At 48.9% G+C, this 23,008-nt stretch overlaps 1 protein-coding gene and 1 long non-coding RNA gene across 2 annotated transcripts in view; one reads left to right on the top strand and one right to left on the bottom strand.

Annotated features, from left to right (window-relative positions):
- Positions 1 to 1,583: 1,583 nt before the first annotated feature.
- The window catches only part of Abtb3 (ankyrin repeat and BTB domain containing 3), a 228,282-nt gene continuing 206,857 nt past the window's right edge, over positions 1,584 to 23,008 (bottom strand). Inside the window, exons 12-17 of the mRNA XM_070014491.1 lie at positions 16,426 to 16,531; positions 14,816 to 14,918; positions 12,767 to 12,848; positions 8,453 to 8,521; positions 7,741 to 7,854; positions 1,584 to 3,740 (exon numbers count right to left, since the gene is read on the bottom strand). Of these exons, the coding sequence (XP_069870592.1) occupies positions 3,531 to 3,740; positions 7,741 to 7,854; positions 8,453 to 8,521; positions 12,767 to 12,848; positions 14,816 to 14,918; positions 16,426 to 16,531 (684 nt within the window). The 3' untranslated portion in view covers positions 1,584 to 3,530. The remainder of the gene's footprint in view (positions 3,741 to 7,740; positions 7,855 to 8,452; positions 8,522 to 12,766; positions 12,849 to 14,815; positions 14,919 to 16,425; positions 16,532 to 23,008) is intronic.
- On the top strand, positions 5,558 to 16,439 carry LOC138821986 (uncharacterized). The gene is made up of 3 exons (XR_011370282.1): positions 5,558 to 5,602; positions 9,472 to 9,593; positions 16,320 to 16,439. It is a non-coding gene; the product is annotated as an uncharacterized lncRNA (long non-coding RNA).

Genomic DNA, 23,008 nt, shown 5'->3' with positions numbered 1-23,008 from the left:
TGCTGCTGCTCAGGCCTCTGACATGCGGTGTACCACCTGCTCTCCATGGTGAAGGATTCTCTCCCGAGAATGGATGCTATTCAGGTAGGTTATTTGAATATGGATGACCTTGGAGGAGGGCCCCAAAGCCAAGTGGGAGCCTTTGGGTTAAATCCCCAAACTCAATCCTTCCAGGGGGAGGGAGAGGGAAGCGGTACCTCCCCACCCCCCAGATGCCAAGGGCTCTGTGGGGGCTCTGTGGAGGCCTGGCTGACAAAGCTGCCCGGTGAGCCAAATACATGGTAGATCAACTTCCTAAGAAGCATGACTCAAATGGCTCACTTTCCCCAAGGCTATGCTGCGGGGGTTCATGGTCAGAAATAAATGGCGCCTCTATTCTCCAGGACCCACTCAGGGTGCTGGCCTCCGGCTCTAGGTTGTTTCTGTTGCTTCTTGAAGAAGAAGTTGGCCAGGACTGCTAGGTGGGGTGTGAGGTCATTCTGGGAGGTGGGCAAGGTCAGTTCTTTGCCCATCACCACTGGTCCAGATGCCCTCCTTCCCCAAATTCTCCTCTCTGAAGTAAACAGGCTTTTGTCTTGCTTCTAGTAGGCTTTGAGGATTAGGGGTATTCATCTGTACATTGGCCTGGGTTGGTTCTGGGCCAGGGAAGGAATCAGAACAGACCAACTAGGGCCTCGAAAGGGGAGTTAGACCCAATGACCTCCGTGATGATGGCAGCTAAGCATAGGCTACTGCCCCTCCCTGGACCCTCAAAACCCCATTGCAGAATGCTGCCACCATCCAGTAGCCTCCATGTTGCTCTTTGTGGGGACACACCAATTGCAATGACTTGTCTGTCTTCATCTCCCACCTACTCCCCCAAAGCATCATCAATGCATTCAAGGCACCTTTTTGCCTTGCAGATGAGGTTCCCCACAGCAGGTAACAGGTACTGCTGCAGCAGCCCAGGTGGCTGCACCGATGGTGACGTACCCCCAGTGCGCCACCCAGCAGTGTGTACAGGACCCCGGGCCTCATCATTCCCATCCACTGCCAGCCACATGAGCCTCTGCCTTCTGTCTAGTGTGTTCATTCTACAGGGCCACGCTTTTCCTTTCCTTCCTTCCTTCCTTTCTTTTCTTCCTTCTCTTCCTGCCTCCTTTCCCTCTTCCTTCCCCTTTTCCTTCCTTCCTTCCTTCCTTCCTTCCTTCCTTCCTTCCTTCCTTCCTTCCTTCCTTCCTTCCTTCCTTCCTTCCTTTCTTCCTTCCTTCCTTCCTTCTCTCTCTCTCTCTCCTCTTTCTCTTTCTTTTTTCATGCCAGTACTGAAGCTTAAACTTAGGGTCTCATACTTTCACTTGGCTTTTTCCACTCAAGGCTGGTGCCCTACCAGTTGAGCCACACCTCCAATTCTTGCTTTTTGCTGGTTAATTGGAGATAAGTCTCCTAGACTTTCTTGCCCAGGCTGGTTTTGAACCAATATTTTCACATTTCAGCCTCTTGAGTAGCTAGGATTGCAGGCGTGAGCCACTAGCAGCCAGTTTCTTCACAGAAGGGCATGTTCAGGTCTGAGATCTTCACCGCAAATCACATCAACACCATAACACTTGGGAAAATTATTTCTTTTAATGACAGAGAAAGCACACCAAACTGTAACAGGCCCCAGTGGGAGTTGCCAACGCACAGATCAAATGACTAGACGCCCCAAGCTAGCATTAGACATTCACAGAGAAGTCAGCTGAGGTTGGGTGTGTGTGGGGGGAGAGGGGGACATCTGATCACAGAGTCTCTGAAGACACAGGCAGGCAACGGGCACACCGTACGCTGTGTGTCTGTAACTTGGCCTCCTCTGGCAATTGCAGCCTTCCTCCTTGGGTGGTGGGCTGGGGAGAGGTGTGCAGATGCCCACGTAGAAGAGGCCGCGTGGATCCCCATCTCAGAGGAGCCTCCAGACTCTGCAGACAGATGCGGCCACATCTGTGAACTAGGGCTTGACACCAGTCCTTCCGGCAGGAGCTCAAGGAGTCGACAGGATAGTCTCCACTCCTTTAGAATCTAGGGTCTGGTACAACTTCCCAAAGGCATGCTAGGAAATAGGTTTACCAACCAAGCCTTGTCTTCCCACAGAGTGAAAGTCTTTCTCCGGCTTTTCACAGACTGTATCTAGGTTTCAAATGAAAAGGCAGGAAGGAAAAAAAGAAAAAAAAAGGCTGCCAACTGAAAAGTTATTTGGAATATTGTGGCACTTCACCAATCTCTTTTGCTTATATATATAATATATAATATATAATATATGGCAGAGCCAAGAGAACCCTGTCAATAAAAGCTTTCATTATAGATAACCCTGTGCTGTACACCGCGGAATACACAAAGTCTCCTTCCTATCATACATCTTTTGCTTTAAAAATATTCTAACGCGGTCATCTTCTCTGGCTAGTAACAAATTATTCACATCTTCTGAGAATACTGAGAAAACTCTGGGATTAATAGGAAATTCTCTGACGTGCTTTCCCCTCCCCCTCCCTCCCCCCGCCCCCCCAAATCCTCTTTGAACACATTCTGTAAAAGCATCCCAAAGTCATTCCTAATTAGGAAAAGAACAGGAATAGATTTGTTTTTCCCAAATGCACCTTTACCAAGAAGTGATAGAACATTTGGATCTTGGCAAAAGAAATAAAAAACAAAAAATGAAGCACAAACTTAACAATCGTCCAAGTTCGGCCCCATGCAAATGTGTGTTTGATTATTATTCGGGGTGCTTTCTTCACACCCTAAAGAGCATGCAAATCATTTTCAACTATTGGATTAGAGATAATTATTGGCAGTGCACCTCTTTTGTATAACCGTGATCGCTAAGGCAGGATTATTTCATCTTGAATATCAGCAGGAATTCATCGGATGTATGGTCTACAGAGATGGACTCGTGACTTTACGGTTTAAAAATAACAAACAGAAAATAACCTCAAAAACACAGATCTCTAAACACAATTCAGTTGAAAATGAACCATTAAGCTTTTAGAAATACATTGTAGACTACAAGACTGCCCTGTGTCTTTGTTGTTGTTCTATTACGAATATTTTAAAAAGTTCCCACCCCTAAAAATTGGCCAAATGATCTCCATGGGTAAGCGCCTTGCCAATTAACTATCAGGGCTGACACCTACACAGAGGTAGCCACCAAACCAGTCACGGGTACTGGGACTCTCTTCAGGGTCCTAAGTCTGCAACAGTCACCAGGAACCTGAGGACTTTTGGGCCTTGGTCCACCCACTTGATGGTGGGTCGGGCAGAGTGTGTCTCTGGCGCCTAGATGCTTTCAACTGGAGTTGTTTTGGCTATCCAGTGTTGACTTCAAGCTCTGGAGTCAAGTTTCTGCAGACACAATGTCCCTGACCTTCCACAGGAGCCCCTGGGAGCCGAGTTTGCTGATCCGAGAGCTGCTGAGGCAGTAGATGCAGCTCCTTGGCCCAGCTCCCGAAACAGATGCCAAGGAGGGATTTGCATTGGTGTGGAGAATGGGACGTTCCCAGGAAGCATCCGCCATGCTGGAGGCCTCATACCACGGAGCCTTTGGAGGAGGACAGGTGGATGGACTGAATCCTGATGGCCAACGTCCTCTGCAAGTCCTGGAGCACGTCCTGGCCCGTCCCTTCTCCGTTTTTGTCATAGAGGAGCTGCTTGAACGCTTCGTTTTCGATGAGGACCATCATGTTTTTGAGGAAGTAACCTTCACAGTATGCAGAGAGCTCGGTGACTCCGAGGAACTGTGGAGAGGGGGGGATGGTTATGCTTCTGAGGTAATGATGGGGGGGAGGATGGACACACAGGAGACACTGATTCTCCACCCATCGCAGTCCCCTCCCTCAGTCTCCCAGGTATGGCTTTGAAGCTTCTCCACCTAAGGGCTGACAGCCATGCTTCCACATCTTTGGCCTCGGGTAAGTCAGCTTGCGTCTCTGCACCTCAGTTTCCCAAGCTGCAGAATGAGTGGGGTGGGCCTACCTTTTGGGACTGAATGCACAGGAACTGTGTGGCCAATGAGAGGCCTAGGATGGGGAGGCTGTTAGCAGCATGTCCTATGGAAGCCCTAGTTTACACACAGGCATGGGGCCCTGGAGCTGGGCGTGATCTGAGCGATGCTTTCATTCCTTCCACAGGAACCCCGCTCTGCGAGTCACAGAGTTCAAGACTCTCTTCTCTAGGTGGGGAAACTGAGGCTCATAGCTGCCTGTCTCTGATTCTATGGACAGAGATGCCCCTCTATGACACATGACTCATGTGTTGTAGGTTAAGCGTCGCTCAGTACAAGTTGGCCTAAGTGAAGAGTAATGGGCATAATCATACTTACATTTATGATATTTGGTAATATTAAATGGTGACTACATGCCAGCTACTCATCTATCTCTACATGAATCATTCCTGAGCCAAATGGGTCTGGAGCTCTACAGACCTCTGGGTCAAATCTGGCCTACCACTTGTTTTTGTAAATAAAGTTTTATTAGAACACAGCTGTGGTGTTTGCACATTATGCATGGCAGTTTCTTCATGACGGAGGGAGAATTAAGTAAGGCTAAAAGCAGCTCTAAGACCTGCAGAATGGAAAATTATATATATATATATTGCCACTTATAGTTTTGCTGATTCTTGTCTTAAAAGGTAATTTTTCTTTCAAAGATGGGAGCCAGGCCTTGCTAATTCCCCTCCCCTCCTTCTTTTTTCTTTTGGCTTTGATGGCACTACTGGGATTTGAACTCAGAGCCTTCCACTTGCTAGACAAGCACTCCACTATTTGAGCCAGGGACTGACCCGCTCAACTCCCAGCCTGGTAGTTTCCTATTAGATTCTGATGAATACATCTTAGTAAATAACAGGAGGTTCATAAATACTAGGGATCCCTGGTTCCCCAAATATATGTTCTCTTCATCCTGGGATACAGTTAAGCTTACTGAATTGGCTGGGATTCAATTAGATAAACCAGCTCATCCATCTTTGTCAAGCAAAGAGACTCTGAAGAACCTTACAAGCTCCAGGTGCTCTTTATTTCAAGACCGAACAGTCCTATAATTTTGCTAGGAAGAAAAGATGGCTAAATTGTGCAGGAATGGGGTGAGTTTCATCTGTGTAAGACCCCTCAGCTGAGCTGTCTCATCACTTAGATGAAGTACAGATCCTTGTTGACATTTGAAGCCAGGCCTATTAGCATGAAACTGCTTGCCTTTCCCAGTGTTCCAAACCAAAAGTTGGTTTCTTGTTTTATCACGTCTTTTACAAAACGAGTGTCAATCTGCCAGCAACAGAGTCCTTGTAGCCTGCCATCTTCCATCCACCAGGAGGAGCAGCTCGCTGGAAGGCCAGATCTCACAGAGAGCAGAGGTGAGCTGGGAGGCTGAGGCCGGTGTGTTAGTCCCAGGCCTGCAAGAAAGAGCCTGTATGGCTCTATCTCACATCTGCCTGCCTTCCCAGTGGGGCTTACGTTGCACTGGGCTGTGTGAGCCCCACTGGGCTGCATTATTGAATCATGAGACATGCTGCACTGCTAGGGAGCCTCAGGGGATTGAAGTGGGGCTCACTGCCAAGGTGCCAGGCCTGGGAAAGCTACTTGTGGATGCTGGTTTCCTGGGAAAATGTGAGTGACTGTGGGCAAGGGAGGACGGCAGGCGGAGGAACACAGGTGAAGCAGGCTCTTTCTGGGCAGACTGAGGCTCTTCTGAAAAATAATTTGCTGAAGATTAAAAACAAAATCTTAGTCTAGTGAGGTGCTGCATGAAATCTCAGCGCTTGGGAGGCTGAGGCAGGAGGATCAAGAGTTGGAGGCCAGCCTGGGCCTGTTTGAAAACAGAAAGGCATGTGTCCTGAGAAACCAGATTCTGATATAATATTCACTAACCTGAGTGTGTGTGTGTGCACACGCGCCTGTGATGTAGATTATACTTTTCATTCATGGCTAGCCAGTCAGAAAATCTTTTTTGAATACTGGGAGATTATTGGAAGTATTTCAAACATTTATTAGGCCCAAGAGTCAATACAGAGTTAAGAAGTTGTGTTTTCCAGGGTGAGAAATCAGGACTGTATATCTGGTATACACCCCAATGATGGGAAGGCAGGGACCCGAAGAACAGACATTTCGATCCTTGTTCATAGCGGTATTACTCACAGTGGCCAAAATGTGGAAGCAACTCAAGTCTCTACTAACAGATGACTGGATAAATAAAATGTCATTTACATATATCCATATGCATGGAAAGAGGCGTGTTGTGGAATATTACTCAGCCTTAAAAAAAAACAGACAAACATAACGCACACTACAGCATGGATGAACCTGGAATATATGAGGCCGAGGGAACTATGCCAGTCACAAGAAGAACAAATTATGCATGACATGCTTCCACTTCCAGGAGGCCTCTAGCGTAGTGATGGTCACACACCATGTGCACTGTGCATACTGCCACTAAACTGTACACTTAAAAAGGGTTAAAGTGGTGAATTCTTTGCTGTGCATATTTTTCAATACTGAAAAATTCTCAGGATTAGCTGTGTGACCTTAAGTAGGATACTTCGCCTCTCTGGGCCTCTGCCATCTTACTATGACATGAGACTACTGGTGGCATTTACCCAAAAGGTTGTAAGGATTTCAGATGGTGATACGCAGGCTCTTAGTGCAAGAGCCACACATTAAAAGGGTTCACTGAATGTTAAATCTTTTGGTTTTGTTTTTGGAGAAAGGGTCTTGGTATGTAGCTCAGGTAAGCCTCAAACTCTCTATGAGGCCCAGACTGGTCTTGAACTCACTACCTTACTCTCCTATCTTAGCCTCATGTGTGCTGAGATTACAGACATGCATCAATACAATGGCTTCTGAAGTTTTTCATCTTTGATGCTGGTACTAGGTCTTAAACCCAGGGCCTGGATACTGTCTTTTAGTCAAGGCTGGTGCTCCATCACTTGAGCCACAGCTTCACTTCCAGCTTTTTTAGCTGGTTAACTGTAGATAAGAGTCTCACGGATTTCCCTGCCCAGGCTGATTTTGGAACTGGGATCCTGAGCCTCTTAAGTAGCTAAGATTACAGGTGTGAGCCACCAGCACCTGGCTGCGGATGCTGATTGTCTTCAGGCCAGAAATAAGAACAGATTTTTCCACAATGAGCGTGTTCCTCATGTCGGGTATCCCCGTGGGGCTGTGGGAACAGGTGACAGAGACACTGTGCACCAGTTTATGCAAAGAGAGGAAAATTTGTTTAAAACAAATTCCTGTTCCATCATTTCTTCCTAGCAACCTCTAATCCCTCTGGAGCTCAGCTCATGAAACAAAATGCAATGGAACCCGGGAACGCTATCTGGCCTCTCTGCTTCCTTGTCCCACCTGTGAACAAACCCAGTGCTGGAATCCATATGTACAGATGGGGCTGGGAGGTGGAGGGGTAGGGCGATGTCACCGGAGCATGTGCAACAAACACAGGTGTCTGGGCCCTCAGGGAATGCTGGGGACCCTGTCCAGGTCTGTAAAATGTCCCTTCCAGGCCATGCTGAGCCAGAGGAAGACTCCACTGGGCATGGCAGATCTGAGAGGTGCTGCTCTAATGTTGAGTTTCTGGGTCCCTACTTTGCCTGTATTCTGGAGGGAGAGATGGTTAGGGATTAGTGGATCTGAGCAGACAGCAGACCTGGTAAAGAAAGCTTAAGCATGCGTCCAGGCTGGGGACATGGAGTCTGTCCACCACTGCAGCACCTGCTAAGGGGGGGGGCATGGTAAGGGGGGGGGCTCACCTTGGCGTGGTTGTAAATGTCCACACAGTTGTCAGTGTTGATGCTCTTTGCGCAGATAATCTCGCAGTGTCGCTGCAGGGCCTCTAGCTGGAAAAACTTGGCAGCAGACAGGAGCTAAAATCGTACAAAGCGCCCGTGAGAAGCAGGGAGGCTGAAGACAGGGGAGTAACAGGCACAGAGGAGCAGTGGTGAGAAAAATCGCTCTCCACTGAGCTGTGTGTGCAGTGAGGGTCAGAAAATGAAGTGCTCGAATAGAAATCACTGGGGTTTGAATTCAGGGCCTCAATACTCACTAGGCAGGTGCTCTACCACTTGAGCCATGCCCGCAGCTCCTTTTACTTTCTGAGTAGGGTCATGCTTTTGTGTCTAGGCTGGCCTGGACTGTGATCCTCCTATTTATGCTGTCTAGCAGAGATGACAAGTATGAATTACTGCTTTGCTCGTTAAGATGGAGGTCTCACAAACTTTTGCCAATGCTGGCTTTGAACCTCCTATTGCATAGCCAGCCTGACATGCTTGAGCCCTCTAGCCCTCTGGAGAAACCTGTTCTATTTGGGAGAATCAGGGAGTGAGGGAGGACCACCAGCTCAGAACCTCCACCCAAAGGCAACCAGGAGCAGGTCTCCCCCAAAGCTGCTGACAAAGCAGTTTATGGAGCTATCACTCATCCAGTGGAAAGCCAGGACAGCCAATGATGCGGTGAGCTCCTTACCTCCATGATCTCGTTGTTTTTAATGAGGAGCGACTCTGGGCCACCGTAGTAGAGATACTGCATGACCAGCTAGCAGGAAGAGAGATCACAGTGAGCAATGCTTGTCCCACAACCGTCTCAACTGTAGAACTTCACCCACTTCTGTATGGGGCCATTTCCTGTCAGTACCTCGACTCTGCTCCCTGGGGTTTCCAGCTCCCTCCCCCCCATCTCCAGGATGGGTTTCTCCATGCATGGACGCTGGCTCTGGGATATCTGTGTGCCTCCAGCTCCACCTGACCTTGCAGGTGACATGGCCTCAGCCCTCTGCACCCATGGGACGCTGCCCTGGGAACACAGCCTGCTCTGATCTCTTCCAAACCAGCTCCTTATTACAACGTGACTGGATCCCAGACAGAGCCATCGAGGGGCTTTTATGTGCACTGATGGTGGTGATGATGGCCCAAGCCAGGCTATCTTTTGAGCCATGTGATCCTGGATGTCCAAACCCTGGGCCAACTGCCAGAGTTTTCCAAGTGGGTGTCCCTTGAAGGGAGTGTGGCTAGTGGATGTGTCTGAATTCCACGTCACCACATCCCCATGACAACCAAGTGTTAGTTTTTGTGCACAGACTGTCTGGTTTGCTCCAGTCTCTTCTACTCCCCTTTGTCTTCCTCTTGTATGCTTGATAAAACTGGCTTGGCCCTGCGTGGCTCCAGGGCAGCTGTGTTGGATAAATCTGTGTACTGGTTATACCCTGGGTTTGGGTGCTCATAAACCAGGGGGTAGCCCGTGCTGCTGTGGCCACCATAGACAACCTTGACCCTTTAGGTTCCTTGCTATGAACTCGGGCGACCTGCCTGCCTGACTGTTGTAGCTGTGCCACTGAGAAGCTGGATGACCTGAATAAAGTCAGACACAGTGTGCCTCAGTTTCCCTGTGTCTAAAGTGGGGATGGGACTCCCTTCCTCATGGGGTTATGGTGAGGACCAATGGGCCTAGCACAGGCCAGTGCCTAATCCATGCCTGCTTTTCTCCAGGCCGCAGGAGGCGCTTTCCAATGGCTTTGAACCTACTTCTTGTCTGCGTGCAGTTAAAGCAATTGCTTTCAAAATATCATTCATGGCTGTACTGAGATAAAGTCACAGAACACAAAATACAGGTATTTAACATGGTGGATGCAGTAGTTTTCAAGATACTCAAAATGTTGTACAATCACTCTAGTAGAATTGTGTGTGTGTGTGTGTGTGTGTGTGTGTGTGTGTGTGTGTGTGTGTGTGTGTGTGTGCTAGTCCTGGGTTTTGAACTCAGTGCTTCACACTCTTCAGCTTTTTCATTTAAGGCTGGTGCTTTACCACACCTCTATTTTTTTTGCTGGTTAATAGGAGATCAGAGTCCCATGGACTTTCCTGTCTGGGCTGGCTTTGAACCTTGATCTTCAGATCTCAGCCTCCTGAGTAGCTAGGATTATAGGTATGCTGAGTCCAGCTAAAATTCCAGAACATATAATACCATCCAAAGGAAAGACCAAATTAGCGGTCACTCCAGCTCCTGTCCCTGCTGTCCGGACAAGCACCATGGATGGAACTACTGTGGACCTATGTCTATGGCTGACCTACATCAGAGTCTTCCTGTACTCCTCTTCCAGCCCCAGACTCGTCCTATGTGTTCTTTAAACATGAATACGACTTTCCCTCATATGGATTGCTTTTTTCTTTTTGTGACTGCAGAGCTGGTGATGGCCTTGTAGACTTTTCATCCTCACACCTAGGCAGAGTCATAAGCATCCAGAATACCCCATCTACAAATGCCAGGCTACTGGCCTCATTAAAATCAATTTACTCCAGCCAGGCACTGGTTGCTCACACCTGTAATCTTAGCTATTCAGGAGGCTGAGATCTGAATATTCTGGTTCAAAGCCAGACCAGGCAGGAAAATCCATGAGACTCTTATCTCCAATTAACCACCAAAGAGAAAGAAGTGGAGCTGTGAATCAAGTGGTAGAGGGCTAATCTTGAGCAAAAAAACTCAAGAATAGCACCCAGGCCCTGAGTTCAAGCCCCAGGATTGGCGTACATGCACACATGCACGCACTCACACAAATCAATGTTACAACCCACCTGCCTGTTAGAAAGGCCAAACCAATAATAATAATAATAATAACCAGAGCTACAACCATACCTGCCCCAACCTGGGCTCACCTTTCACTCTACCACACTATCTTATTTATTCAAGGTGGAGCCACGGCCTTCAGAGACTGCTTATTGTCAGGGGGAAATCTTGAGGCTCACGGCCACTTGCAGTTCCTACCACACAAGAGGGTGAACTGAGCTCTTATTAGGCCCAAGGGCCTGGTGATGGAGGTGTTTTTCTTGGCAGCTGCCAACAGCCTAGAGCAGGGGTCTGAATGGCGGGTGCTCACAACCTGGCAGACGCCAGGTGTAGTCCCAACAGACTTTGGATGCTGAACAGCCTGGGGGCGGGAGGGTGGGGGTGGTCGCGTGGGGAGGAACTCCAACACAGCTTCATTTATTGACACTTGTCTGGTAGCATGGAAGTGGTATAAACAGCCCCCCCAGCCAGCCAGCCAGCCTCCCTGTGGGTTCTTCCCTGCTTTAATTCAAGCCACAAGCGGGGCTTTTCTCCTTTTACAGGAAGGGGCAGGCACACGGGTCAGTCCCCAAGGACTTGTAAATCTTCCCTTCCTGTTCCAGGGACTTGTGGCTAATGTGGTCAGGAACCCTTCCGCAGTCAAAAGCAATCACTGATCTGGGGATTCCTTTCCTGTGCGGGTCTCATTCACGAGTCTGCTTGACAAACATTCACCCTGGGCTTTCTCTGAGCCAAGTCCTTATTAAAACAACCTCCACCTCCACAATTATCCAGGCTTTAATGGTCAAAGGGCCCTCTGGAGAGCACTGGGGCAAGACGTGTGGTTTCCTGCTCAGGCTCCACATACTAATGGGCCTTAGGATTCTCTCTCTAGGGCTGAGTGACTTTGGGGAGGGCTCAGGTGGCCGTGGGAGGGAGGAAGGGAAGAGAACTGGACTGGTCTCACACTCAGCTTTGTAAGGAGCAGCTGTGGGAATCTGGGCCAATTCTCCCAACCACACCACACATGGTGTGTGTGTGTGTGTGTGTGTGTATGTGTGTGTGTGTGTGTGTGTGTGTGTGTGTGGTGGGGCTTGAACTCTGGGCTTGTGGGCGTGTGTGTGTGTGTGTGTGTGTGTGTGTGTGGTGGGGCTTGAACTCTGGGCTTGTGGGCTTGGGTGCTGTCCCTGAGCTCTTTAGCTCAAGGCTAGTGCTCTACCACTTGAGTGTGTGTGTGTGTGTGTGTGTGTGTGTGTGTGTGTGTGTGTGTGTGTGTGTGTGTGTGTGTGTGTGGTGGGGCTTGAACTCTGGGCTTGTGGGCTTGGGTGCTGTCCCTGAGCTCTTTAGCTCAAGGCTAGTGCTCTACCACTTGGGCCACAGTGCCATTTCCGGTTTTCTGGTGGTTAATTGGCGATAAAGTCTCACAGACTTTTCTGCTCAGGCTGGCTTTGAAACGAGATCCTCAGGTCTTGGCCTGCTGAGTAGCTAGGGTTACAGGTGTGAGCCACCAGCACCCAGCTACACACACTTTTTTTTTTGTCAGTTGTGGGGTCTAAACTCTGGGCCTGGGCGCTGTCCCTCAGCTCTTCAGATCAAGGCTAGCGCCTTACCACTTGAGCCACAGCACCACTTCTGGCTTTTTCTGCTTATGTGGTGCTGAGGAATAGAATCCAGTGCTGAGGAATCGAACCCAGGGCCTCAGGCATGCAAGGCAAGCACTCTACCACTGAGCTGCCTTCCCAGCACTCACTTGTTTTTTGTGCACCAGTACTGGGGCTTCACTCAGGGACTGGGTGCTATCCCTTAGCTCTTTCAAGGCTGGTGCTCTACCATGTCAGCCAGAGCTTCGGTTCTGTCCTTTCATTAGAGATGAGAGTCTCACCAACTTGCTTGGGCTGGTTTCAAATCGTGATCCTCAGATCTCAGTCTCCTGAGTCGCTAGGATTACAGGTGTGAGCTGCTGATGCCTGGCCCACTTCTGCTGGGTTTCCCACCCTCCGTTTACCTGGTGTGAGCTGTGTCAGCACAGGGCAGCCTCACCCCACCTAGAGAATGCTATAATCTGCTATGGGGCTGGGAGCTGCAATGGGAATGATACACTGAGCAGGACTCCGTTGTGCCAGAGGCTGGCAGGTCTTTGTGGGGGTCTCCTCAGGTGGCCCACACCCCAGGCTGAGGATTGGAGGTGTCACATGTTCCCCGCACCCCCCCCACCCTGGTGTTGCCAGTCACCCCAGGGCTCACCTGAAAGATGGGGTACTTCACATAACCGATCTCTATACAGGTGCTGTCGTTGGTGGGCTTGCTGGAGAGGAGAGCTTTGAACCTGAGTGAGACACAAAGGGAACAGAATCAACCTCTCACTGTTCTCTTTGTCACCTCCTTTCTCAACCTGGCGACTGGATGGCAATGTCTGCCATCTAAAACCTGTCCACCACTTGGCACTGTCCCAGCGCCGCCCATCTTCCTGCCTGAGCATGGCCCCTGAGCTTGGGGATGCCTGGCTTTGCTGGGTGAGGCCAGGCCCTGCTATTTCCTGCCTCTGTGGCAGCCCTGGCCTGTCTGCAGAGGTCTGATGGAGTTGGATAGTGGACATGTAATACAACATGCCCACTCCCCAGGGTGTCCCATTGTGTGGGGAGGGGGGGGGTGACCTGGTCTCTGTCTTTCCTTCCTTCCTTCCTTCCTTCCTTCCTTCCTTCCTTCCTTCCTTCCTTCCTTCCTTCCCTCCTTTCTCTTTCTCTCTCTCTTTCTTTTTCTTTCTTTCTTTTTTCTTGCTTGCTTGCTTCTTTCTGTCTGTCTGTCTTTCTGTCTTTCCATATATATATATATATATATATATATATATATATATATATATTTTGTGTTTATGTGGTACTGAGGAGTCAAACCCAAAGTACCAGGAATCCACATCCCCAGGCTGAGACTTGCCTTTCCAATGCAATTTTCTGCTCATCCACGAAACTATCAGGTTCCTGAGGGTAGATGCCTTGTCAGAACCTTGGTGGAGGAAGCCAAGCTTGGTCTTTTGTTTTATTTTTATTTTATTTTTTAATGTATCAGAGCTTGAATTCAGGGCCTGGAGTGCTGTCCCTTAGCTTTTTTGATCAAGGCTGGTCATCTACCATTGAGCTACAGCTCCACTTGCAGCTTTTTGCTGGTGAGAGATAAGTATGAGCTTTTCTGTTCTGGCTGGCTTTGTTTGAACTGTGATCCTCAGATCTCAGCCTCCTGAGTAACAAGGACTACAAGCGTGAGCCACCACGCACCCTGCTTGGGTCTTTTGTTTTAAACCTTTCATTTTGAAGCAGTTAGATCCACAGAAGGGAGGCTGGAAGATCCTGTTTCCCCCTTTCCCAGCAGCCTCCAGTGCTGATGTCTTACCTGGCCATGGTACCTTTGCCCAAACTAAGAAACAGATACCGCTACACTATTATTCATGTACAGTACAAGGGTCTGAACTCAAGGCTTTCTTCTTGCAAGGCAGCAGACTCTCTCTCTCTCCTCTCTCTCTCTCTCTCTCTCTCTCTCTCTCTCTCTCTCTCTCCTTTTATTTTTTGTCAGTCATGAGGCCTGAACTTTGGGCTTGGACGCTGTCCCTCAGCTCTTCAGCTCAAGGCTAGCACTCTACCACTTGAGCCATAGCACCACTTCCAGCTTTTCTGTTTATGTGGTGCTGAGGAATCAAACCCAGGGCCTCATGCATACGAGGCAAGCACTCTACCACTGAGCCACCCTCCCAGCCTCCCTCCACTCCCTTCTAAGGCCACAAACTTCCTCCTTAGACCAGCATCCTCTGCCCTCTGGTTCACCACTGTGGACCCAAACTTATACAAACTGAGTGGAGGAGAATTGACAGGTCTCCTGTCAGTTGACAGGTCTTCACAGGGGCTCAGCAGAGCTAGCAGGGAGGGTGAAGAGTTTCTGACTACTTCCACATGAAGCCACAGTTAGGGGGAAGAAGCTCAGGGTTTATATATTTGAGCAGCATATGGCAAAATCTACTCCGTAGCACTCAGAGAGTGCTAGCTTTGAGAGCAAAGCTTCCAGGTAAGGTGTCTCAGGTTGTTCACTGCACAAGGGCACTGGCGGAAGGAGTCCACAGACAATCCTTATTCTGTACACAAGCCCTTGGCATGGGGTTTTATTGTTCCAGGTTGCAGGAAGGGGTAGCTTGGTACTCCGCAGCCCGTGATTTTGATAAGCAGCTCTACCAGTTGAGCACAGACAGCACCAATATTGAACTTCAAAGAGCAAGGGATAGCAACAGGCACAACAAAGCGCGGTACCTACCGTGGAGAGGCTGTAAACAGCAGCACTTTGTGGGCGTAAAATGGTCTTCCTTCCACCAAGAACGTGACGTCGGACATTTCTTTATTGTTAAGAAAATGCGGATCTAGAAGAGGAAAGGGAGAAGGGCTGGCTGTAGCAGAAAACAGGGTGATACTCGGATCCCTTCTTGTGGAAGGGACAAGGGAGGGCAGACAGGGAAACCGAGGCCAAGGATGATTCTTGGGATAGTGGAGAAGCAAACAGGACAGGGTCCACTGGAGGCCACGCCCACTGGAGGCCACGCCCACCGGGGAAACAGGAGTTTCTCCAGCAGCAGAGTTGTTAACAGAGTTAAAAGGGCTTTTACATGCATGAAAGGCGAACACTGCCCACCCCATCCTCCCTCCTGCTTGTTAGTGTCCAGCTTCCTATCCATAGACCTGGTTTAGAAGAGCTGCCCCTCCCCCCTGTGATTGGAAAACTCAATCTTTCTTTCTTAGGGCCAGGGACAAAGCAACCTGTCCCCTCCCCACCTCATCTCTTATGGCAACAACAACAAAAAATGGAACCACCATGCACTTAGAGTCTCAGCTCAGGGCCAGGACCAGCAGGGATCACAATATCCTCGCTGTGCAGTGGAGGAAACTGAGGTACACAGAGGTTGCAGTAACCTCTCCAGGCCAGCATTGGAATCTGGGCACTCAGATGCCATGGCTGTCAGCCCTTCCCCGTTGCAGTTCCTCGTCAGCCTCTACCCAGCAAGAATCTCTTCTAGGCACTACCTGCCAGAGCTGGCCTTTCTGATTATTCCCAGGTATCAGCACCCAGCCTTCTAGTCTAACTAACGCTCCACCTAACACAACTCACCTAGGGTGACATTGTCTCAGATGCACGGTCTGTGCCCACAGCTTCCTCTCCCGAGGTCACCCATACCCAGTCCTCCATCCCCTCCAGCACCATCTTTGCTCAGTCCCAGTTTCACCCTGTGCCATGCTGCTGCTGGAATCTGAGATGGGCCATAGGACTTGCCTCTTGGGGCTGCCAGGAGCTACTGGAGGTCAAGTTCCTGGTCACAGCCAGCTGGCTCAGTGCAGTGTCCAAGAAGGATCAGATATGTCCCCACTTGCTTTTATGAGTGTATATGTGTGTGTGTGTGGCGGGAGGGAGTGTTTTTCTCTTCTAGGTCCCTGTAGAAGGACTTCCATTAGCAAGACACACTTGTCCTCTCATTCTCCTCCGTTCCTCCCTCCCCAGGGAGGAGGAGGGATGCCTCAGAGATGACTTGGTGGATGGGGAGGGGGGCTGCCATGCCCTGCCGGGTCTTTGAGCAGAATCTCCTCTGTCTGGGACAGTCAGGGACCTGGGGCCTGGGTGGGGTTCGCAGTCTGTGACTTGAGGAGAAAGCTTGATCCAGAGGTGGTCTGGCCAGTCTCCCTGTCCACATTCCCCCAGATTTATTTATCACCCAGTAAAGGGGAATCTTCTAATCTCCATCTCCTGTATTGATTTCCTGTTTGCCCTCCAGAGCCCTCATCTCCTTCTCCCCCTCTCCCCACGGATTGCTGCCTCCTGGTCCTTACATCGCCAACAGCGGCCAGCACAGACCTGGGAAGTCACTGGGAGCCACTCACCCAGGCGCGAGGTCTGCTTCCGCTTGATCTCGGTGAGTTTGGGGATGGGGTAGGGCCCATAGCAGTGCGTGAAGATGACGCACAGCTGCTGGCTGATCACCTCGTTCTGCAGAGGAGGAGAGAGAGGAGCTGAGTTCCTGGGGGCCGTGGATGGTCACAGCCAAGCTGTCACCACAGGAGCACATCTGCCAGATGAGAGTCCCTACCCCCAACATTTACCGCAGGCCCCACCCCTGGAGGACATGCATGTACTCTGGTCAGTCCTGGATTTACCAGGTTCAGGTCTCATTGTCCTATTTGTGGTGGGTTAGCTTTGCTGAATACGTACATTCACAATGAAATGTGCAGTGAATTTCACCTGGGCTAGCCCTGGCTGCTTATTAACCACTGGGAAAAGCAGATTTTTGTGGCTTACCAATTAGGAAGTTTTTTTGTTTTTTGTTTAATCTCAAATCGACTTTTATCAGTAATCTCAAATTCTGGAGCAGCTATTTGTCCCAAAATTACATGGTAGGAAGTCCCTTTGGCCCCATGCTTCCCTAACAAGCCAAACGGTGGATTCAGCTTTCTTCTGTCTTAAGATTCTGGGGCTGATGTATTTCTGAATGTGGAAGTAATGAGTCGAATCACTTCTCAAGAAAGATGAATAAAGACAGGGTGAGGAACAACTTCTAGTTGCCCGTCACTGCACAGAGCCCATGGACCTTGATAGCCTTCTCACTCGGAGCTGACTCTATTCATCCCCTTCCAACGTCAGTGTGTGGAAGGAGGCTGGCTCACAGCTCTACTGCTTTTTATTGGGCAGAGGGGGTTGAAGCAAAGGGCTAAAGTGGTGGGGAGGGGGGCTAGAAAAATATAGAAAAATAGGAGGCTTGCCTATGGCTGTGTGTCTATGAGCCCAACTAGTGTTTGATAAATGTAGGCAAGCAAAAGGGTAAAGACTGCTATAAACACACACTTGTCCTGCATCGGTGTTTACCCTGAGGCTGACAAATGAGGGCCTTGGAGCAAACTGCCTTTGCAAGTGAATCTCATCTGCAAACGTTCTGAATTCACACGGTGGATTCCCAGATGGTATTAGAGTAGTTCTGTACAGAATGGTGCTATAGTTTGAATCTGAATGCTCCCCCACAGGCTCATGTGTGGGTCATTTGGTCCCCAACTTGTGGCACGATTCTTTGGAAGTAGAGCCTGTGGAGGAAGTAGGTCATGAATTGCTTGCCTTCAAAGATTATATAGCTGGCCGCTTCCTGTCTGCCATGAGGTGAGTTGGTTTGCTCTACCACACACTGTAGCCATGAGGGGCTGACTCAGAAACAATGAAGCAGCTAACCATGGACAGACCTGTCTGTAACCATGAGCCACAATCAGCTCTCCCTCCTTTAAGCTGTAGAGGTGTTTGATCACAACAACAAAAAGTTGGGGACATCATCTAGGTTTACTTAGTAGTTGTCATTTTGTCCCCATATAATTACATAAAGAGACTGGAGCATTTGTGTGAGGCTTCACAGTTTATAATATACATTATAATATTATATATTATATAATATTTGTTCTTCTGTTTCAAAGGAGATTTTTGCTTTTGGTGACATTGAAAGCCAGTGTTCCACTGGGGGCTTTGCCACATCTTGGATGGTGTTTTGGATCTCAGATTTTTTTTTTTTTTTGGGTCCAGTCGTGGGGCCTGAACTCTGGGCCTGGGCGCTGTCCCTCAGCTCTTCAGCTCAAGGCTAGCACTCTACCACTTGAGCCACAGCGCCACTTCCGGCTTTTTTCTTATGTGGTGCTGAGGAATCGAACCCAGGACCTTGAGCATGCAAGGCAAGTGCTCTACCACTGAGCCACCTTCCCAGCCCCTCAGATATTTTAAGAGGATAAAAATAGCATGCCCAGAATGATTTTTTAAAAAGCATACTATTATTTCTACTTCTGGGAAGGCAGAGCAGAGATGCTTTTCTTTCCTCTTTATGTTAACTTACTGTGTTTTAAAAATGGTTTTCCCCACTAAAATTCAGTTCCCAGTGTAACAATGCCCAGGGATGGTTGGGCCCTGAACAGGTGAGCAGTTTGTTAAGAGGGCTGGATATAGTCTTGTGGAGCTAGGTTGATTATTGTGAGAGTTGGTATAAGTGAGACTGTCTAGTGTGGTGTTTCTATTCTGCATGTGCCCATTTTGGCCATGAAGAATCAACCTGAGGCCTTTGGTGGTCTCATGGCCTTGGACTTCTTTGCTGCTAGCTTGTGATCTAAATAAAGTAAGCCTCTTTCCTTTATAAACTAGCTCTACCTTAGATCTTCAATTACAACCCTGGATAACAGACTAAGACACAAATAGAATTGAAAACGCTCAATGTTACTTATAAAAGGAGACTCTAGGAGGTGGAGAGGTAAAAACCAGCTGGGGTTCCAAGCACTAGAGAGGCAATGCAGAGATGTTGTTCACTGGGCTTTATTTTGCTGCGTGCATCCCATTCCTGATGCTGAAAAGCAGTGACTCAGAAATGCCAAAGGGCATAGGAATAGAATACCACATATCAAATCTATTCTCTACCTAGTGGGCCAGGGAAGGGCAGCCTAGCAGGGCAGAAATCTCTAGGTAATTAATAGCTGTTGCACTCAGCCAACATGACAGGCAAGACATGCCTTCTACAGTTCACTTACAGAAGGAGGTCTGTATGGTCCACATGTGGAAAGGTGGTTGGTGTGGTTTTCAGTGATTTTCTGTATGGTCCACGTGTAGAAGGCAGCTTGAATGGTCCACATGTGGCAGGCAGTCTGTATGGTCCATGTGTGGAAGATGATCTGATGGTCTACGTGTGGCAGGTGATCTATGTGGTCTACCTGTGGCAGGTGATCTATGTGGTCTATGTGTGGAAGGTGATCTGTTGGCCCATGTGTGTAAGGCAATCTATATGGTCCATACATAGAAGGTGGCCTGTGTGGTCTATTTGTGGTGGTCTGTAGTACAGAAAGAAGTCTGTGTGACTCATGAGTGGTAATCTGTATACTTCACATGTGATAGTCTGTATGATCCACATGTGGAAGTTGGTCTGTCTGGTCTATATGTAGCAGACAGTTATATATGGTCCACATCCGGTGATCTGTATGGTCCACATGTGGAAGACAGGCTGTATGCTCCCTGTGTGGAAGGAAGTTTGTATGGTTCATGTGTGGTAATCTGTGTACTCTACATCTGGTTCTATGCCCGATTCATATGTAGAAGGTGGTCTGTATGATCCTTAGTTGGAATGTTGCATCTGTGGAAGGCAGTTTGGATGGTCTGAGCCTGTCAATCTTACATATGTGGGAGGTTCAGAGAAGTATTTCCTATGTAAATGAGCTGTTTGAGTCAAACCAGGGCTAGAAGCAAAATGAAGCCTGTTATCAGAACCTAGGAGAGGGGTAGCCCTTGGGTGGTTGACTGGGGGGCTCGGGGACTTAGGTATGCTGTGTTTCTAGGCCCAGTGCTGGATCATGGTCTATTCACCTGGAAATTTACTAGGCTTTGTAGTTATGATCTGGGAACTTATCTGTCATACTTTAGATTTACTTAAACCATAGGTTCAGTTTTCTAAGTACCCATGATGCCTCAGTAAGTTCTGAAACTCCAACTACAGCCTAAAGAGAACAGACAAGCCCAGATAACTGAAGGAACATAGACCCAGTGAGGCCTTTCCTCAGATGGTTTCTTAGGTGATTTCGGGTGAAAACCTTTTATTCATTTATTTTTAAATCAGAGGGGAAGGAGGTGTTCGGCTTTGAAATGCTCCCAGCAGGCTTCGCTTTTAATGGAGTCACTGAAGCTCATTATCTTAGGGCTAGTGCACCTGCTCCCATGTCCAGTGTTTGTCAGCAGCCTGGATGCCAGCACAAACCCAGCCTGCCAGGGTCTGGGGATACCAGGCTGCAGCTGGGTGCTAATGAGAGCACCTAATGAGATTAGCTTTGGACTGGAAGCCAAGTGTTCTGAGAGGCTCTGAAAGCAGGTGGGCCATGTTTTGGTGTCCTCACTCTGAGGGGTCTCTCCTGCTGTCTGGCATGGGCAGATCTGAACTCCTTCTGTACCCACAGTGGGCAGCCACCAGCCAGTTCAGGAGGGGAGCTTATATTCTGCCTCATAGGACAGTTTTTCTTAGGACTTTATAAGTTTCCCAAAGCCCATTCTTGGGGTGGGGGAGGGCTGTGCTGGCATAGAAGTAAAGAGAGCTGGCACTGGAGTTGGACTGTCTGAGTTCAAACCTGGCTATGTGTGTCACATCAGCTATGTGTGTCTTTGGGGGCAAATGATTCACCCTCTCTGTGCCTCAGTTTCCCTATCTGTTAAATGGGAGCAAAGAAGGGGATCTCCTTCAGAAGTGGTGTGTGAAGCTGGGCACTGGTGGCTCACGCCTGTAATCCTAGCTACTCAGGAAGCTGAGATCTGAGGATCAAGGTTCAAAGCCAGCCCGGGCAGGAAAGTCTGTGAGACTCTTTTTTTTTTTTTTTTTTTTTTTGTCCATTGGTAGGCCTAAACTCTGGGCCTGGGCGCTGTCCCTCAGCTCTTCAGCACAAGCTAGCACTCTACCACTTGAGCCACAGCACCACTTCCGGCTTTTTTCTTTTTGCTTATGTGGTGCTGAGGAATTGAACCCAGGGCCTCATGCATGCAAGGCAAGCGTTCTACCACTGAGCCACCTTCCCAGCCCTGTGAGACTCTTATCTCCAATTAACCACCAGAAAATTGGAAGTGGTGCTGTGGCTCAAGTGGTAGGGTGCTTGCCCTGAGCTGAAGAGCTGAGGGACAGAGCCCAGGCCCAGAAGTTTAAGCCTACAACCACCACCACCAACAACAAAAAGAAGTGGTTTGTGAGGAGCAAATGAGTTTATGTAACATGCTTGAATTAATGCCTGGCATGTAGTTAAACAGGCAAAATGTATTTCGAGACAGTGCATTCTCAAAGGGCTATGATGCTTGGAGTGAGTTTGGAAAACATTGAATTCCAGGTGTGAATTAGGGAATTGAATGCTCTGCAGAGAGAATTACTGAGAACAAGGTTCTCAGGAGAGGCGGCCTGTTCTCTACATAGGATTCACAGTAGCTGCTGGTGTTAAATGCTTCACTTCCATCTGTCCAGGCCTTCCACAGCATAGCCAGACACTTGGCAAGCGCTTGGTTGGTGTTGGAGACCATTCAAATGGCATTAGGGTACTCTCCATTGAAGCTTAAATATGTATAGCCATATCCCCAAATATACAGATTGCACATGTCATCATTTCCAGTTTCATAGGAAGCTGGAAGCAGAGAGACAAAAGGTAAGTAAATGATAGCACCAAGATTTGAACCCCTGTACATTAGCTCCAGAGTCTAGGCACTTAACCACTGTGCTGCATTGACCTCAGCCTGGGTAGGAGGTCCTTAGGTGTGTGATATGGTCCATGGCACAAAGTCCAGAGCCTGGTTCTCCCTGGCATTCTCATGGTCAGAGTGTTGGGGACACTGGCCATGTCCTCATCTTGTCTTTGGCTATTGACACTGATGTTGGCAGGAGACCACAGCACCAAGGCTGCCTAGCCCTGATGTCCTCCTTATCACATACAATCGGGTTTCAGGGCCCCTCAGCAGGGAGTACAGCATCTTTAGCTCAAGGCGAGCACTCTACTGCTTGAGCTACAGTACCACCTCCTGTTTTTTAGTGGTTTATTGGAGATAAGAGTCTCACAAACTTTCCTGCCTGGGCTGGCTTTGAACCGTGAGCCTCAGATCTCAGCCTCCTGAGTAGCTAGGATTACAGGCATGATCCACCGGCATCCAGCTTCCAAAGAGATTATTTTTTTGTCAGTTGTGAGGCCTGAACTCTGGGCCTGAGCACTGTCCCTCAGCTCTTCAGCTCAAGGCTAATACTCTACCACTTGAGTCATAGCGCCACTTCCAGCTTTTTTGGCTTATGTAGTGCTGAGGAATTGAACCCAGGGCTCAGGCATGCAAGGCAAGCACTCTACCACTGAGCCACCTGCCCAGCTCGAGATTTTGTGTTGGTTAGTAATGGGTCTTGAACTCAGGGCTCGGATGTTGTCCCTGAGGTTTTTTTGCTCAAGGCTTAGCATTCTACCACTTTGAGCCACAGTGCCACTTCTGATTTTCTGGTGGTAAATTACAGATAAGAGTCTCACAGAGTTTCTTACCTGGGCTGACTTTGAATCATGATCCTCAGATATCAGCCTCCTGACTGGTTAGGATTACAGGTGTGAGTCACCAGCACCCAGCCCCAGAGAGATTTTTTTTTGGGGGGTCTGGTCGTGGGGCCTGAACTCTGGGCCTGGGCACTGTCCCTTAGCTCTTTAGCTCAAGTCTAGCGCTCTACCACTTGAGCCACAGCACCACTTCCGGCTTTTTTCTTTTTGCTTATGTGGTACTGAGGAATCGAACCCAGGGTGTCATGCATGCAAGGCAAGTACTCTACCACTGAGCCACCTTCCCAGTCCATCCCCAGAGAGATTTTTAAGGATGAATCTCAGGGTAGTCCAAGAGCTGGGCTGATACTTGGGAAGGGATGCGGGGGTGGTGCATGTCCTTGTTTCTGGTAATGGTGGTGAGCACTCAGGG

This window comes from Dipodomys merriami, unplaced genomic scaffold, assembly GCF_024711535.1.
Source record: "Dipodomys merriami isolate MVZ:Mamm:240054 unplaced genomic scaffold, mDipMer1.0.p SCAF_97, whole genome shotgun sequence".
Lineage (NCBI taxonomy): Eukaryota > Metazoa > Chordata > Mammalia > Rodentia > Heteromyidae > Dipodomys > Dipodomys merriami.
The sequence above is the reverse complement of the archived record's forward strand: the minus strand, read 5'-3'. Positions and strand labels throughout refer to the sequence as shown.